Source organism: Pararge aegeria, chromosome 4 (assembly GCF_905163445.1).
Source record: "Pararge aegeria chromosome 4, ilParAegt1.1, whole genome shotgun sequence".
In the NCBI taxonomy this organism is placed as follows: Eukaryota; Metazoa; Arthropoda; class Insecta; order Lepidoptera; family Nymphalidae; genus Pararge; species Pararge aegeria.
In genome coordinates, this window is record NC_053183.1 from 10,000,001 (window position 1) to 10,019,384 (window position 19,384).

The 19,384-nt window shown below is 35.2% G+C and overlaps 2 protein-coding genes across 2 annotated transcripts in view; one reads left to right on the plus strand and one right to left on the minus strand.

Annotated features, from left to right (window-relative positions):
* LOC120637874 overlaps positions 1–934 on the minus strand; it is a 7,381-nt gene extending 6,447 nt beyond the window's left edge. The window contains exon 1 of the mRNA XM_039909920.1: positions 745–934. Within this exon, the coding sequence (XP_039765854.1) occupies positions 745–768 (24 nt within the window). The 5' untranslated portion in view covers positions 769–934. The remainder of the gene's footprint in view (positions 1–744) is intronic.
* Positions 935–1,406: 472 nt separating this feature from the next.
* On the plus strand, positions 1,407–16,739 carry LOC120637772 (nicastrin). Its single transcript, XM_039909784.1, has 15 exons — positions 1,407–1,587; positions 1,721–1,822; positions 2,443–2,638; positions 3,334–3,534; positions 3,790–3,891; positions 4,656–4,746; positions 7,067–7,136; positions 8,202–8,306; positions 8,750–8,991; positions 9,658–9,925; positions 11,237–11,391; positions 12,280–12,510; positions 13,915–14,017; positions 15,237–15,459; positions 16,033–16,739. The coding sequence occupies exons 1-15, from the start codon at positions 1,527–1,529 to the stop codon at positions 16,055–16,057; spliced, it is 2,175 nt and encodes a 724-aa protein (XP_039765718.1). The 5' UTR covers positions 1,407–1,526; the 3' UTR covers positions 16,058–16,739.
* The last annotated feature ends 2,645 nt before the right edge of the window (positions 16,740–19,384 follow it).

The window sequence follows — 19,384 nt, forward strand, 5'->3', positions numbered from 1 at the left end:
ATAATCCTTATAGAGACTTGTGTATAACAAAATCATCACCACCAATAACTAATGATTCAATGAAAGTAATATTAAGCAGGCAGGTAGGTAGGCAGGTCATTATTATATTTACTGTTTCCTTTATATATATATATATATAAAAAGAAAAAAGCAAATATTGAAGTGATACCAATCAATGTGCTTTATAAAAATGATTTCTGCATAAACATTTTTTCTGCATAAATATAAAATCGTTGTATAAACATGTGATGTTCTTCTAAACATTAATGTATCATGCTGAGAAAATTTATGGCAAAAACTGTGTCAGCGTACGAAGAAGGTCAACATCCAAAATATTTGATCGGAATAAAATTTGGTTGTTCAACTAGTTAAATAGGATACACAAAGACTAAATTAAATTTATAACAGTACTTTTCTAAAGTATTATTTAGCCACCAACCCATGGTAAAAAAAATACGTTCGTTTTATTTAAATTTTATAGTAGGTAGTTGGTATCATAAAACTTTCATTGAGGTGTTTGTTTTAGACGGTACGAAGATAACTGATTCTTGAATTAAATGAATCTACGCAGATTGATAACAGGAAAGCCATGCATAACATATATACGAAATGATCAACAAAAAATCAATGTTATACGTTTTTTCTGATAAAGAACAATTTATAAGCGAACACGTACAGAAAAATATAGACCAACAGAAAAGGTTGAAACAATGGATAAATTCGTTTGATTCCGTGAATACATACCTTAGGTGCAGATTTTTCAACCATAATGCCAGCGTTATATTATAAGCGTGTGTTCAATCTTAAATTAAAAAAGAACTGCCTTGCTTACGAACAAAAGCCACGATGCTTTAGGCAGAACGCTAATATTATAATGAAATACAGCTGTGGCTGTTACAAATGGCCGACATTTTACGATAGACCATAGACAGCCTGTAGCACAGAACAATATTACTCCAAGGAGCACTAGTCTGTACCCAAAGGACTAAATAATTAGTTCTAATTAAACGGCCTTTAGAGCTTCGGATTCTAGTTTTTTTTTTGGTTTCCAGCCTACAACACGAACGTGAACACTTTGTGAATACCAATCGGTCACAAGAGTACATTGCCAAAACCTAGAGCTGTTGAGCTTGAAAATGCCTATAAAAAGTCAGTGACAGCATTTACGACATATATTTTTCTCAAACTAATTTAAAATTCCATGCAATATGGGGTAAACATAAGTTTGCGAAAGCTCCTGTTATTGTATACATTTTTTTGCCAAGCCTTACACGTATTACAGCTCTAGGTATTTCTCAGTTTACTCCACAGATAAAGTTTACTTTATTCACCTTTGACTATAATCTGCGACTGGTCTGACGGCTAAGCCGTGTATTTATTTTTTAGATAGTAGGTATTTATTTAGAATCTAGATGATGGTAGTTTAAAAAGATTTTAGAGTTATGTTAAAAATAAACGAATAAGTATTACTACTTCGTAGTAAAGTAACATAAAAGTGTTTTTTATTTATTTTAGAATATCAAAGAATGGCGTATAAAAATATGATGAATCTTGTGTATTTATATCTTATGACAATAGGAATAAAGGGTGAGTTTTATGTTTTTTCTAAAATGTACTCAAGTGAAAGGAGGTCCATTACATTTGCTAAAATACTATAATTTTATTATGGCTTTTTCTGTGACAATAATTGTCATAATTAATTAAAATTAAAATGTTGCAGTCATAAGGTGTGAAAGACTTCGAGAACAAATGTACTCATCAATTGAAGGTGGAGCAGCGTGCTTTCGCAGACTGAATGGAACTCATCAAGCAGGTTGCTCATGTGAGGGGAAAAACTTAATATTATTCACTACCTACATATTTGCAAATTAATTTGACCAATTATTTTACCTTTTTTCTAGTTATTGAGTGAACTAAATTCAAAATTAAGTCATTCAAACAAAATCACTGCTTCTTTCCCTCAGCTCCTTTATGAAAAGGCTAAACCTCAAAGTTATAGCAGGATGTTAATTAAAAAAGCCCAAACAAATTTGTCAAAATGCAAAATATCTGCGTCGAATTTCAATAAGATCACATCATTTGGTTATTGGGTGTAATCTTAATAAATTATATATTTACAAGAGGGAGCAATTTTGTATCTCAGTTGACACCAAAATTAGCTTGCCACTGTCAAAATAACTATAATACCCAAACCATTATAATATATTACATAATTGTACCTGCTAATCAAGTTGAAATGAACTCAGTGGGTTTCAGAATGCAAAATATGGATTTAGCAACAAGCAACTTTCCTCTCTTTTCACACTTTTCCATAATGGCTAGCTAAATTTGGTGTGGCCGACATACAGGATCAGCCTGCAGACCATGTACTGTAGAAGTTTTGCATATCCTCACCAATATTCATTTTAAGGTGTTAGCTTCACTAGTGTTTTAATCTTTTAGCTTCACTCAATGGCGAAGTTGGTGTTGTACAAATGATATACAACATCTCTGATGCACAGTGGCTAGTGCATAACAGCAGTGCAGGCCCATATATGGCTGTTGTTAGCACTACACTGTACTATGACATTATTGAGATCTTGCTACGGTATCCAGATAACATAGCAGGCATCCTGCTGTATGATAATGCAACCATGAGGTACCTATAGTTATCCATACTTATGGTGTAGTCTTCTATATTTAAACTAGCAACCTGCCCCGCTTTCCACAGGTGCAATGTAATTTGTCTTTTGGGAGTTCAATGATGTGCTGCTCCTGCTTTTTAAATTTCTGATATCCTCTAAGATATTCACTTCAAAGATATACTGTAAAGGACTATTTTGATCCACAATATTCATTGGATAAGGAATAATACTGTATGGTATAAAATAGTTTGGTAAATAACCTAAAATTATTTTTTTTAATGTAAAAGATAAAAGTTGTTTGTGTGGGTTATCCTTTGGAGATAAACATATACCATCTCAGACTATTTTGTAGACCTTTTTAAGATGTACAACACTGTAGTACATTATATTGATCTATCTCATAGGGTTCAACCAGTGCTAGCAATTTAAGCTCAAAAAATGTATTTTTTTGCGACATCACATTCCAAACCTCTAAAATTATCAGTGTTTCTCTCCTGTACTATGCATGTTCTGTTCATATAACCCCATCAAAATCTGTGCAGTACACAACCTTTCAATATCTAAGCATATACTGGGAAAGACAGACAGCAACATTGTTATATACTTTGTAGTGATGTGTATACCTGATTGTAAAAATGAAATGCAACTATATGTAAATAAGATAGTTTTTAAGGAGATAATTTGTAACTTATTAAGAAACTGTTTTCAGCCCGAATTTCTTCACCCAAGAATCCCAGTGTCCAAATGAATACTCTTCGGATCCACGTCTTGGTCAGTGTGTCAAACCTGGAGGTATTGTGTGGAACGAGAAAGGGACAGGTCTCTTGAGGAGAGATATTCCATACCCTATATTTTTTTTACCAAAGGCTCGTATTGGTGATATTACAAAAATAGAAGAGTGTTATAATAGGTGTGTACAAATTGACTGCAATGAACTAAAATGATGTTTAAAAGAAACTGAAAAAAATATCTGATTACTCTGATAATATTTAACTGTTTCAGCTACTCGGTGGTACTTGCAAATTGCATTGTGCTTTTAATATTTTTTGCATTATTAATAAATAAATATAATTGAAGTGTCTGTGTCCTGTGTGCATGTGTCCAATATTCCTTTTGTGCCATATAACTGGATTTAATAAGAAGACATATTTTTGCCACTTTTCAGGTATAATTTAGATAAGGATAACCAGAGAGGAAGACCCTTATGTTCACTGCAATTGAATTCATTTATGTATGCAGCAGTTAATAGCGTTGTTTGTTTAAGGAGGTTGGTATCGCTTAGGAACTCACCCATTTACTTGATTTTATATAAATTCTACACCACTTTTGTCTTGTGAAAAAAAAAAATTAAGCATGGAATGACTAAGTATATACTCTTTTATTGAAAATTCTATACCGCCGTAGAACAGATATTGCTTCACTCATTCTGTACTCCTTTAAGAGATAAATTTAAAGAAGCTTATGTTATGACAGTGCATAATCAATACATATTCGAAAATTTAATTTATGTACATAAAAATATAATAAAATTTCGAAAGAAAGCGGACAGGAACAATATTAATACTTGGAGTAAAAATAAACTTGTAGTGCAGTTTACTACGCTGCATAAAATTATTAATTAATTTAGAGGTAATTGTATATAATTTAATAACAAATTACAAGTTAAGATCCCAGAGATGTCTCTCAATAAATTCAAATTTTGTATAAAACGTAAGTTTATAGAATTTTTAATTATAATATTAAAGATTACATGTATGATAAACTTCATAGCTAAATATTACCTCTACTGTGAGATGGTAATAACAAAAAAAAAGTTTGTTGTGGGCATGTAGACCAGGGCGCGTTTGAAACCATCCTAGCTTTAGTATTAAGTTGTATGAACGCTTCATAAGTGCCTGTGATAAGGTCTACATGAATAAAATATTTTTTAATTTGAATATATATTAGCTCTGCTTAACATGAGATGTACCAAAAGAAAATTGTATTTAATTCATAAATATATCAATTTATTTTAATAATTTTGTTCAATAGATCAGCCTCTTCCGCTTTTCTGTCATCAAACAAAGTGTGTGACCCACTCGGCGATTATAATGTTTACTACTCTCTATTTCCACGTGCAAAGGTTTGTAAACTATGTTTATTATAATTCGTACACAACCATGCCTTATCAACAAGTAGAATCTGAATTTAGTTAATTAATGTGTAATCGCAAATGTGTCGGGTCAAACAGGCTTCATAGGAGTTTATTCTTTGAAAAAATACTGTTTTTTTTCAATATAAAATTTCTTTAATAAACCTCAACTTAACCATACATTCTTAACAAAAAAAGTTTCGATGTTTCACATATATATTCTTTTGATGGGTCTTCTTTTTTTATGTTAAAGTGAAAAAAGTTTGTAGTCTCATTAACTTCATTCCCACAATTTTTAACCATTGGAAAACACTTAAGAACATTTTTAATTTAAACGGCTCTTCCGTAAAGTTGGGGATTTTCAGATACTTCAGTTCATAGGGCTTCGCAAAGATTTTTTGGCATTGCTTATTAACTATATATATGACGGCCGATTGGCGCAGTGGGCAGCGACCCTGCTTTCTGAGTCCAAGGTCGTGGGATCGATTCCACAACTGGAAATATGTTTATCAGATGAACATTAATGTTTTTCAGTGTCTGGGTATTATATCTGTATTTGTGTATATCTTCTTATATATATAAAAGAGAAAGTGTGTGGGTATGTTCCGTATAGGCTCCGAAACGGCTGGACCGATTTCAATAAAACTTTCAGGGAATCTCCGGATTGACCTGGCGTGTAATCCTGTAAAGTTTGGTGACTATCGGAGCACTCCTATTTTTGAACTGTCAAACTGTCAAACTGTCAAATACAGCTTTTATTAAAAATTTAATGATGTAAGTTTATTGTTTAAATAAAATAAAGCAAAATCTAGCCCGGCGAAGCGGGCTGGGTTCGCTAGTTATTCATAAAAATATTCAGCAGTCATCTACAGCACCTATAACACAACAAACTGGTTGTTTATGAGAGACTCCATCACCTTAGATAGTTGGGAGGTGACTGCGATTGACCTGTAGTTAGCAGGGTCGGACTTATCGCCTTTCTTGGGAACGGGATGCTCCAAGGCAGTATTCCAAGACGACGGAACCGTGCCGGCAGAGTAAGAGTGCCGAAACAGTCGCGTTAGAACCGGAGTCAGCTCAGGGGCGCACGTTTTAAGCACGACCGCAGGAATACCGTCAGGCCCACTGGCCTTGTTTACGTCGAGAGAGAAAAGCGCCTTACGCACATAACTCTGGGTAAAACGAATGTCACACAAAGAGCTTAGACATCGCGGGATCGAAGGTGGTGTTCTCCCTCCATCATTAAGAGACGAGTTTGAGGCGAAGAGTGTGCACAAAATTTCAGCTTTCTCTTGAGCCGTGTGGGCAAGGGTATCATCCGGTTTGCGTAAAGGTGGAAATGTTGATCGGCAGAAGTTGCCTTGTAAAGCTTTGGACAGAGACCAGAAGGCACGCGTGCCAGAAGGCATCTTAACTAATCTCTGTCCAATTCTATCGATTTGCCTCAATCTAGCACTGGTTATAGCTTTTTTGTAGGTTCTGGAGGCAGCGTTAAAATCAAAGCTGCGTCCACGGATATGACGCATAGAACTTTTGCAAGCCATCCCAGTCAGCAGATCTATAGTGCCACCCGTCGAGTGTCAGACACACGAGAGCGAACGGTATTCATGGGTTGCACCGAAGTCTGCACTAAGCAGTGATCGGATGATCCTAATGGAGCGTCGACGCTGATGTCGTAGTCGGCAGGAGGACTCGTCAGGAACAAGTCCAAAAGTGACGGGGAATGATCCTCAATATCTGGTACCCTAGTCGGTACTGACACGAGTTGGCTAAGGTCATAAGCCAGTACGAAATTGTAAGCAGACCTACCTGCGTGATCGGTGGTTCGTGATCCAAGCCAATCAACGTGGTGGGCATTAGAATCTCCCAAGATAACCACCTCTGCAGTAGGGATCTGCTCAAGCACACTGTCTACAGCTTTTTGAACGTGGTCGAAGAATCGCAGGGTTAAAAAAAACTGAAGAAATATCCACTCCGAGTTGCACAGGTTGTGTGAGTTACTGGCGCGGGGGACTTAAGGGCCCCCAATCCAAACCGCTGAATGACCGGTGGGTTCCACTCCGGTCTCCCACTCCGGCACTCCGGTCATTCACCGGGCTTTTTTCGTCAGTGGTCTCCCTGGACCCCGCGTCAATACGTCACGCCCACGCAAACGACCCCGCGATCACAGATATTGCATAATTCAGAAGGGGGGACTTTGGGGCTGGATGGCGGTGTGTGATTGTCGTAGTCCGGTATCAAGTATTGGTTCTGTACACAGAACATACTATCATTACATAAGAATCAATTACAAATGAGATTTCGATTTTAGGAAACTGGAGCGTCGAAAAAAACTGTCACCTTAGTGACAGCACGTATTGACTCGGCGTCCCTTTTTGATGGTAAGTTATTGACGTTAGAATTTATTTTATTAGTTCGATTCATAATATTGAATGCCGTTGTGTTATATTTTAAAATTTGACAGCCGATTGACGCAGTGGTCAGCGACCCTGCTTTCGGAGTGTAAGGCCGTGGGTGTCCAATCCAATCATCGACAGTATTAGAATAATTTGTTACCTTAAAATTACAAAGATTAATCCCTATCCCTACTAATATTATAAATGTCAATGTAAGTTTGTTTTTACGCTTTCGCTTTCACGCAAAAACTTCTTAACTGATCCTCATAAAACTTATTCCTGGAAGTGTTAGAAGTAATATGGGATACTTTTTATCCCGACATTAAGCTCGGTTCCTTTGGGAGAGGGGATGAGGATTTGACGATTTTACACCATAACTCCGACAAATTATAACCGATTTAAATATTTATTTTTGTATTATAGAGGTTATATTGCCCAAGAGGTGTTTCATTTTGCCCAAACTGTGGTTGGAGATAGAGGACAGAACTCCTCAGCGGACAGCAGCAAACCCCTCATTTAAGGCTTAGCTATACTGAATACTTTAAGTTATTTTAGATCTACAACTAAATTTAATGCCACATCACAAAACAAATCAAACGCAGACGAAGTCGCGGGCAACAGCTACTCTATTATATTTCTGATCATTTTTTAAATTACCAACATTTTATGAATTTTATATAAACTAAATCTATTATTATTAATGTCAAATCATAATATCAAATATTCGTGAATGGTAGAATAACATTTCTTATTATTTAGCATTTTTTAAAATCTAATTTTTAAAATTTGCTAGATTAACGTTCCTGTAGGCTAGCGACGCTGGTAATTTGTTGTCTTGGAATGGGATATTATTTGCAGATAAACTGCTGAGATTATAAATTGAAATTAAGCTTGTTCGGTTATTCTCCATTCACGTAGCACCGATAACATTATAGAACTTTAGTAGGGAAGTATGGATACAGTATCTATAAGTAAAAGAATATTTTTATTAAAAATCCCTTTTATATATTTAGTTTCAATAACTATTGATTCCCTGGTCATTATTATTAGGTATAGCTCCCGGTGCAGCCAGCTCCGTGGTGGGGCTGGTTTCCAATATCGCCACGGCAGCGACTCTTGCGAAAATGATTCCTGTCACTGACGCTAAATTATATGGTAAGTCTACTCGTTCTTAAGGTATCACTCATGCTAAACTTAAAAAGTATAGAAAAATAGCCTTTTGCACACGACCAAGCTTTACTTTAGCTCAGATAGTCAATGATATTAAATCTCTGGAATAACTTGGGTATAACAAGTAGGTACCTATATAAAGAAACAAGAACGGTACAAAAAATATGAAAAAATCTGCTGAATGAAAGCTGAATTTTCTCTAACTCAATAAACTGACAATCTATGATTAACGATTATGTGTTGACCTGTTCATAGATACAAACAAACTCTTAAGCTTTTTAAATCTTAATACTTGTAATAGAACTGTATAGCTTAATATTCTCTAATGGGAGGCTGATGTCTATTATTACTATATCCAAACACTGCAATATGAGAATGTCAGCGGCACACAATGTCCCTTATTCTATACTCGTTCCTTGTATTTACAGACCAAAATGTTCTTTGGACCTTATTCAACGGCGAGGCGTTCGATTACATCGGCTCACAACGGATAGCTTACGATCTGAGTCGGGGGGCGTGGCCACCGGTGTCCCCCCTCTCCCCTTCCGACATTCGCCTACATATCGAGCTTGGACAACTGGGAGGCTCTCTGCAGCTATTTAAGGACAGTGCGTCATGGCCTATTTATGCCTATGCACCATATAGTTCGCAAAATGCTACAGCGCCACAGGTCAGTAGAGTCCTAACGTTAACGGGGAAAGACTACGGAAAACTTTTAGCCAGAGGGCGCTGTCTGTCTGTTACTTGTTAGTTGTCACCAGTTTGGGGTTATGAGCCAGTGGCTATTATGAATGTATTAGAAAAAAAAAAAAAAAACCGGTGTACATAATGATCCACTGTGATAAATAAAAAAAACAAAAACAAGTATAAATTGTCAGAGAAACAAACATTTGGCGCCCTGTAATCAAAATTTTCTTCAATCAATAATATACTAGATATCTTATTAATCGATGGGTATTTCCTTATTTTAAGAGCAAGTTTAGTATATTATGGCAAATATGCAAAATGATTTGTTCTATATGGCTTTAAGCTATGTTCAGTAAATACAAAAACAAATATTCTGGTGTCTCTCCCTGCACTGCACCCTGAGGGAGAAAGATATAAATAAAAAGATATTCCCCGTTGTTGATGAGGGTACAAAAGACCAAGTTGACCGTAGTTAACTATGAGCGATATATGGACTATCCTTCAGGTTGCATTATCACTTATTCTGGTGTTACGCAATGTATTGATTAACAAATGCTAGTATATTAAAAACAAATACATACTTTCACCATGCGACTCCGATATTGTATGCCGACAACTAACTGGTTAACTACAAACTGATTGGTTTCAGATATTAGAATTTATGGGTGAGATGTCCTCTTACTCAACTCTGAATAATATAACAGTTAGTCCAGAGTTTACTACTGACATACCGCCGTCGTCTCTACATTCCTTCCGCCAAATCCTCAGGAATGTGACGGAAAGTGGCTCACTGCTTGAAATATTGTTAGCCGATCACAAAGGAACATTCACAAACAAGTTCTATGAGTCTGCTTTAGATGATCACGAAAATATTGGATACGTGTACCACAACATAAGCATTGACAGTGAGGGCATCTGTAAGTATTTTTCTTATAAGTATACTTACTCGACCAATAAAACCGAGCGTTTCTATAATGAATACGTTGTTTTTACACCAAAGCACTTCAGATTTAAAATTAGATTGAGGCCGGGAATCGGGATTCACTGTCACATAGTTACATCATCTTCTCTTTTTTATTTGCTTTTCCATTACTCAAGGTCACAGTCATTTTTAAAACTTTTTACTTGTCCTTGGCGAGACGTAATAGTTATCCGTCTGTCTTGATTCCGGTTCAGTATATTTTGTAGACAAGAAAAAGAGGGGTTGGCACGCGTAAGAAGACACGCGTGCCAACCCCTCTTTTTCAACTGAATAGGTACTATTCTTGCACTCAAAAGCACATGGATTTGATTATTTATGGTCAGGAATCGGTATTCACTGTCATCTTAACTTAGTGAGCGGTTGTTTAATTGCACCGTCCTAACTTTTTTATTCGCTTCTACCATTATATATCAAAGATCAGCAGACAGTTTTTTTAACTTCTCGTCCAAGGTTACGGAAGGATCTGACCTTCTGGATTCTCGACCACTCTTGTTTATTTCGTAGCCAAGCCTTCTTTCGCAGTACAATCCCTCTTTTTCCTGCATCTTCTCCATCATGGTGGTTTGTATAGCAGCCGGTACCTATCGTGTCCATTAGAAGATTTTGCGCTGCCTGATGATTCTGATCAACACTTTTCTTCTACATTCTGGCAAGGAATTTAGCGCTAGATACCTCAGCCGTCTAAATTGTCATCTCCGATCTATGCATTATGCGTACAGTTCTTCGATACATGCTCCTCAACCACATATTGGCCAAATGTAGCATTGCAAGAGATACGGAACTCCAGAGTTAGCTGACGGCCGCAAAGAACTCTCTTCGTCATTATAAAAGATGCGCGAGCATTTTCTATGGGTATTATAAATTCTTTGCATTACCGGCCAACTATCCCTATAGTTGGGCGGGCCTCCTCAGAATGAGACGGGTTGAGACCGTAATTCACTACGCTGGCCAATAGCCGATTGGTAGACTTCACACGTCTTTGAGAACTTTAAGGAGATCTCTAAGGTATGCAGGTTACCAAACGATGTTTTTGTTCATCGTTAAACTAAGTGACATCTATTTACTTGCCTAAAACGCTCACGACTGCGGAAAGTTTGAGGTGCTGCCGAAGCCATACAAACTCTGCAATCACAGCTTATGTTTTCGAATGTCCAATTACCGATGACCGATAGAGAAAAATATTAGATATAATAGCGTTTTATGATGTAAGTAACTTGTCAAGGAATAAAATAAAATGTAATTTCAGTTATACCAACGGCTGATCTATTAGCTAACGGTACAATGAAGGAGACTGAAGCCCAAGTGAAAATAGCAAACCTCGCGACAACTCTAGCTCACACGTTATACCAACAGATGTCTGGCAAACCTTACACGGGCTCTGTGAAGGCGTCCGCACATTTGGTATGTACTTTTTAACATTATGAATTTTCTATCAAGGGACAGAATGCTACAAATGGTGTAGAAATAACTTAAATTTATAGCGTTTGGAACCCTCGTAGCTTCAGTTTTAAGTTGACGAATTTAGTTATTGCCATAAACTCACTTCTATGTTATATTTTACATGTAATGTACGCATCAAAAGTGCCTATTTGTATAAAGAAATATTTGACTTTGACTTTGTAATAACTAATAATCTATGTAGTTCTTCACAGCGAAAAAAAGGGTTAGGTTCAGTAAAAAATTCTCTATAGTAAGTTTTAATTGTTAGAATTAATTTGAAGTAAGTTTTTCTTAGAATTGGAAAAGTGGAAGTTGTACACATACTTATTTCTTTTTGTCTTAATTTTTTTTCGGCATGAGATTAATATGGTTTTGAGAGTTGCAGCTGAGAGTGATCAGTGTTGGCTGTTCGTTCTTAAACGCAATTGAAATACCTCTTTATGCAACTTTTTTATGGACTATGATGTTTAGTTTTGTTATCTTTTTCATGTAAGATATTTGTAGAATTCATCTGACTATTTTCCGTGGAATTCCGCAGTACGACATATTCTCGTGCATGTTTAGCAAGTGTCAAAAAATATATCATATAATTCCCCATCAATATTGCTGTGTTCCGGTCTGAAAAGCGCTGTTGTTGGTTGGATGGACTTTCTAGGTTGGCATTTTACGGGACGTGTTCCTCGCATACGAAGTGATCCTCTATTTACACCTAGTAGGACATCTGCTTAGCCCGTCAATAACTAATATAAAGAACACCCCAGGGTAGGTTATGTTTTTTGGCACTTTCCACTTCTGATTACTTTTAATATGGCGTTCTTTAGGTTTATAAAGTTGTGTGTCTTTGAACAGGTGGACGAAATGTTATACTGTTTCCTGCGAAGCCAAGCGTGTCGTTTGCTGCTTGCGGCTGATTATGCGAGTAACTCTGACGAGCTACCAGCGGACCGACCGCTGCCTCTATACGTGGGCGTGGCTGCTTGGCCCAGCCCTCCTGCAGTATACGCGGGGCATCTGATCGCTTTACTCACTGGGAACCACTTGCACGTCAACAGAACTGACTGTGACAAAAATGCTGACACGGTAAGTCAATGAATAAGCAATATTAATAACAGGCTGCTCAAACACTGGTCAATATTATATATGCAACTATTGCCAATAATATTGACTTGTGTGGGCAGCCTAAGACCATTTAGCTTGAGTGTGCCAATTCGCCATAAAAGTGTCCCCATTTACAGTACATAAAGTGACGCAAACTAAAGTGTTTTGTAGAATTTATGTTTTTCATAGTTGGGCAGAATTTTAATTAACAATTTGTGCATGACGAGTTATAAGATAACTGGCTTAAATTGCTGTTTTAGTATGATCGCTTCATACATAGGAAGGCACGATTTTTTCGTGGTTATAACAGGTCATCTACATCCTTACCTTGTCAATGCGGTAAGTGCTCACCTGATACAGGCATACGTGCATCGCCTGTTTTTCAGGAACTTGCAAAGTAGCAGAATGAATAGGGTTAAAAATAATAAAAAGAGGATTTATGGAAATGCTAAAAATAAGAATATACGAATAGTAGATACACTTTATTATTCGGATTATAATTGAGGTGGAATTAGCAATAAGAGAGTTTAAGACTGAGAGCATCATTCCCAGAACACTGTAATAAACTGTGCTATTTTTTAACACTAGCACAGGCAGGAGACAAAAAATATATTCCCCGATTATATCCCCTGACAAGGGATATAATTAACGTGTCGTGTAATCGGACAAGTGTAACCCTTTTTTTTTTTTTGTTTCGGATTGTGTGTAGCTGATTAACCCTAATGATTTTAACAGCGTAACGCGGGCTTGTTGGCGAGCCTCGGAAAGTGTAACCCCTGTTTATTATTACACATAATATACGTATTTGGTTATTATTTCCACTCGTGCTCCAGTGCTCTGAGAGTTGATAAAGCTGTGGGAGAAGATAAATGTTCAATTAATAAATAATTTCATGTATGTTTATATTTTATTTGTATTTATTTGTAATATTTTATATATATATATATATATATATATAAATATATTTATATATATATATATATATATATATATATATATATTTTATAGTATTATTTATATATTTGTATAATATTAATACTTATTTATTACACCACTCATGTTTTTTCCTTTTACGCCGTTGGTTGCCTGGAAGAAATCGCTATGTAGCGATAAGGCCACCAAATTCTACTCTCTTGCTATGTATTTATATATCTGTAGCTACTTTTTTCCTTTGGTGTACAATAAAAGTGTATTCATTCATTCATTCATTCATTTTATCTTTTCCCTGGGGATATAATTGTCTCCTGCTCCTGCATGCTAGCCGTGCTGATCCGTAGACACGGATATACACAATCACATTATTATAAAGGAATGTAAAGCATGACAATGCATGATAATATTTTTAATGTTTAGAGCGATTTGTTATTTATTGTTGATTGCTTTCAGGGGTTCTCATATTACTGGCTAAGAGGATGGAATCATAGTGGTATATGTATTGAAACAACAATGAACTTCAGCCAAGCTGTAAGCCCAGCGTTCATAAAACCAGGTAAGATTAGTAATAAATAAAAAAAAAAGGTGTGTACTAATGTACACGCGTTAAAAGTTATATTTCTTTGGAGTAACAAGATAAAATTTTATCTTTCGCCTTATTCTAACGTTTGTTGAAAAACCCACACTAACAATAGATTTGTTTGACGTATTTAATACATTGAAAGTTTTATTGTAACGCATTATCTAGTTATCTCATTATCGTACAACCAAGTTTAACTCACATTCAAAATTAAGATTATGGAATGAGCCCACAGACTTGGACAATTGAAAGTGTAGGTACACTGTCAAAATTATTTTTTTGAAAAACTATGTTGACTATAGCTAACTTCAGGGTGTCGGTTTTTTCGTGACGGTGTGCCCGCGCGCATCGTTAAAATTTAATCTCATAATTTTTTCCTAACGCGCCAAAAGAAGTTTAACTTGTATAAATATACTGTGAAAATAAACATCGCCATCTAGCCCCAAAGTAAGAGTAGCTTGTGTTATGGGTACTAAGATAACGGATGAATATTTTTTTTCATAATATACATAAATACTTATTATATACAAATAAACACCCAGAAACTGAAAAACATTCATGTTCATCACACAAAACATTTTCCAGTAGTGGGAATCGAGCCCACCTTGGACTCAGAAAGCAGGGTCGCTGCCCACTGCGCCAGTCGGCCGTCAAACAACACACTGAACGTTGTGTATTGTACAATGTTCAGTGATCTTAAATACTTTTAGGCTGCCTTGTTTACTTAGAGTTCCTATTGGTCATCTTCCGGCTTCACATTTTTATTTTTTACCGAATTGTCACCGCTATCAATACACATCGCCTAAATCATTAGGCATTCGATTAAGCGATGCCTAAGTTTAGTGAAAACCGGCATTACTATTGTAAGTATTATCTCTGCCAGGCAACCTAAGGATGAGGTTGCCTGGCAGAGAGACAAAAGGCCCTTATCGCTACTAAGCGATAAGGGCCTTTTGTATACTGCTTCTGTATGTGTTTTTTTTTTGTTCTTGTGTATTTTTTGTGTGCAAATAAAGAGTTTAAATAAATAAGTAATCATATGACTCACTTACTCATTGTAGTTTATTCATGTGACTCTTTTTTATCACATTCCATTGAAATTTAATAACACGTCAGTTTAGTCCAGTGAATTATTAATCCGACTATATTATTTAGCCAACTTAAATCGTGCGTGATAAAAAAAAAATATTCTCAGATTACGATTTAACGTCTGGCGAGTTTTCATCGTGGACCGAGTCGGTGTGGCAGACGATATGGGCCCGCGTGTTTGTGCGTGCAAGCGGTGCGGGCGCGAGGCTTGCGGCAGTGACGGGTGCGTTAGCCACCGCGGTTGCAGCTATACTGACCTTCTGGCTGCAGCGACATTCTGCACTCGTCTTCATCGATGCACCGTCCTCCGTAAGCAGCGACGCCGCAGGGTAAGACTAACCTCTCATCATCTTCATCTTCATCATCGTCGTCATCATCTTGATTAACCCTTTACCGGTCTACTTCTGTTCACGGGTCTCGTCTCAGAGTGAGACGGTTTTAAGCCGAAGGTGTTACGCTGTCCAAATGCGGATTAGTAGAGTTTATTTATTTATTAATTAGCTTTTCAAGGGAAACAAAACAGTACTTACTTAAAAGTTACATAAAGTTACATAAAAGTTATGTCGTATTTTCATATAACATAAACCAATGATAATTTATCATATGCCGTACTTAACACGGGAGTCTGGAGTGGTAGGGGATTAGGTTGCGTTTTTCTGATTTACTGAACCAATTTAAAAGCACTTTTAAGTCGATATATTGTATTAGTTTGATAACAATTTTGTACATAACATCGGTTTTTCACCGAACCAAATGATGTGGTGATAACCTTAAATAAAAAGTTAAAGAGATAATATTCGAAAAATATAATTTGTATTCACTTTTGTAATGAATACAAAAGCCATTACAAATAAATGTTTTGCCGCAGATTGTACTTAGAATGTATTTTCTATTTGTTGCAGAATCATACGGACTGTCAACTGTTGAACATTTTATTTAAGTTTGTAAATTAGTAAGTATAATATCAAGAGGCGAAACATTCCAAATGACCTATCTATATCTATTTATTATAATATTTTTTCTTGACCTACGTAATTGAAGTAATGACGATATTATAGCCTGTATAATTTGGAAACTCCCATAAATGTAAATGGGCAACGTAATAGAAAAAAAAAAAACTAAATTAATTTTAACACAACACTGTTTTATCTATATCCTTAAAATAGTCGTGCTCAGATTTAAAATTAGGACTTTTATAAATATTGTGTTGGCAAGTATGTTATAGGTGCCGATTCTATTTAACGCCGGTCCATAAACTTAATTGAATCGAAACTTCGAGTGCTAGCCTGTTTCACTGGGAACATTGTGAAATATACTACAATATTCAAAACCTCACGATTATTTCAATTCTAAGATTTGTGTACAAAATGATAAGCATATTATGTAACTTATACATAATGAAGTTTTCAGATAAACCTTTTTCAGAAAACTTCTGCATAACATACCTGAATGACATCTTATCTTGTTTTAACATAGAAGTCCCGCTTCTATGCTAGATATTACTGATCTCTTAAATGTATTTTTATTGTATGTATAGGCATTCTAACATAAATACGTCGTAATGTAAACTTATCATATTTTGTTGCTAACATTAAAATATTATCACAGATATTTTCTTTCATTTATAATGACCGCATTAACTTTTCTGAAACGGTAAGTATATTGTTACCATTGCTACCATATGTTGCCGTTGACATATAGACATAAGATCAAAGATATTAAGCGAAAATATAACCAGGATACTTCATACAAATGTATTCCTCTATTGCGTTCCTGGAAAGTGCCCCAAGAGCAATATTTTTTTTTGTAAAACAAAGTCTAGTTGACATTTCTCATTTTGGCAAGCGACAAACTTGAAAATCGGACCTTCTAAAGTGACGAACAAATCACCATTTATACATGTTCAGAGGACTCAAAGGTAAATATGAAAAAAAACTAACAGAAAACAAAGAGAAACCTAGGTGAAATCTTTCTTAAAAATAGCTAAAAATAATTGCATCGACTTTTTATTGTTTTGTATTGTTTTTTATGAGAAATTTTGATTTTGCTTTATAGGTAATATCGGTCTAGCTACAGCTATCCCTATCGCGCTCTACGGGGGAAGACCAGGTCAGCGCGCGATCGTAATAGTTTTTCCAAATACCTATTCATCAAACTTGTCGCAGCTATACAAACATCTTAAACACGCGTATTTTATTTCATATTACCACACTTGTGTTGTATGATAAGAATCCCAATTGAGTTAAGTTTTTGTATTATGTATTATGTACCAAGCATTTATAATTTATCCAGCTAATACATCACACTAATGCAGATCTTTTAATTTCTTGGCTATTTTTGACTATAATATGCTTGGGTACTCCGTACTACATAAGTACAAACATTGAAACATTGTTTAATACTACGTAAAAATATCAATATTCAATACAAAAACACAACTTGTATAATTCTCAAAACTGTTACTGTAAATTTTGAGAATTTTACCTCGTATGAAAGGATTTGCATTGATTTGGATTTGATTGATTGTATTAAGCATACTGCTTCCGAGTTTACCTAATGATGAATGCAAATACATCCTGCATGAACCGCAGGCAAAAGGATCAATATAGAAGTAGAGGATCTATTATCCTAATGTATGTAATATTCGCTGTGACTTTATTTAATGACAACCTCTATATGTTTCTCTGTAATATATTTCTGTTAGCAATAACTATTTAACTCAAAAGTGTAATATTTATAATACTGAATTTATTATCGTGGATATAAAAAACGTACCTAAATCTTTTAAGAATACTTTTTTGAAAGATTGACACGACACAATATCGTAGATTGTTTTGATATATTTCTCGATTACGTCCAAGTTGACTAAGTCTTTGTTCAAGCAGCTGCATTTCAAAATGTATGATATGAAACTAATTTTATTATCATACGAATCTCCACACAATCTAGGTAGCCATATGCTAGAATTCAAAAAATTCATAGAATGCTCATCCGTGTCATGTTCTATTAGAAAATCTGTTTCTAATTCAGTATTAGTGTCAATATTTTGATATTTTCCCATGTGCGTCGTTTGTGTGCATTGATGGGATACTTCTCTGTAAAGTTCATTTTCTTTAACATTTCTACTGGACCCAATAATTAAATTTAGTTCATCATCAGTATTTATGCATTTGGTGTTATAAACCAAGACCATACAATGACTTAGATAACGATATTCATCCAACGTTATTGAAAATGGAAAATATATTGTTAGTCTAGAATTAATCGTGGAAGTTTTGCACAAAATAAGACACAACTTTTCACCTATAATGCTTATTAAGTTAATATTGATGCTTCTCAAAATGCTTTTAAAACGTAAGCCCTGGGAAATATTTTGAAAGTACCAATTGGAAAACAAAGGAGACAAATCTGTTACGGTTTCAGAATAGTCAGTACTTTCATCTATTTCATTATTCTCCATCAATACTACTTCTTTTTTACTTCTTGTTTCTTGGTTATTTAATTTTGAATTTCTTTCTGATACTACCATACACGTACGTTTCTGCATATCAGTGATTTTAAAGTTACAAAAATTAATGAAGAACATGTTCTTGTCCATAATAATGGTAGTACAGGAGGAACTATGTAGATTATTTTCCGGCAATGCCTGTTTGTTTTTGTTTATAACTTCTATAGTTTTGTTGTTATCATTATAGTCTATATAAATTTGTACTGCAATGCATGTATCTATGCATTTTCCAATTTCAGCTGTACCGAATTCTGGGTCCTGCAGAAGCACCTTATTAGTTGATACTTCTAAAATCGGAATCATTTTATTTTGTTCACCTTGTATTTGCTGTAAGTTTTGAGTGCATTGGTAAAAGGAACAAAATTGTTTAGTATTACATTCATTACAAGGCTTCTGTGGAAAATTTCGGGGAAAAAGCGATTCGGTCGAAAATAGTGAATATTCATTAAAAAAAATATAATAAATATATTTCATACAATATTTTTTTTCTTTTTTATAGCGGTCTTTTGAATTATTTATCACATTGGTATACATAATTGTTTAATTTGGTCAGAAGGTGATAAACATTGCTTATTACTCTTTCATTATATCGAAATATGCTCTCATTACGTTATGGCCTGTGGCAGTGCGGGCATAGCAATGTTAATAGTGTGAGAACTGGTTATTAACCATATTATCCGTATGACTGAAGTATAGACTCCAGATAAGAATGTTAATCCAGTTAAATTTCCATCTTCGTATATAGG

What these genes read in the sequence shown, in the direction of transcription:
- LOC120637772 (XM_039909784.1), top strand. Translation starts at nt 1,527, where the DNA reads ATGGCGTATAAAAATATGATGAATCTTGTGTATTTATATCTTATGACA. An exon ending in TATGACAATAGGAATAAAGG is followed by an intron (nt 1,588 to 1,720) that starts GTGAGTTTTATG and finishes AAAATGTTGCAG; the next exon opens with TCATAAGGTGTGAAAGACTT. An exon ending in GTAAGCAGCGACGCCGCAGG is followed by an intron (nt 15,460 to 16,032) that starts GTAAGACTAACC and finishes TATTTGTTGCAG; the next exon opens with AATCATACGGACTGTCAACT.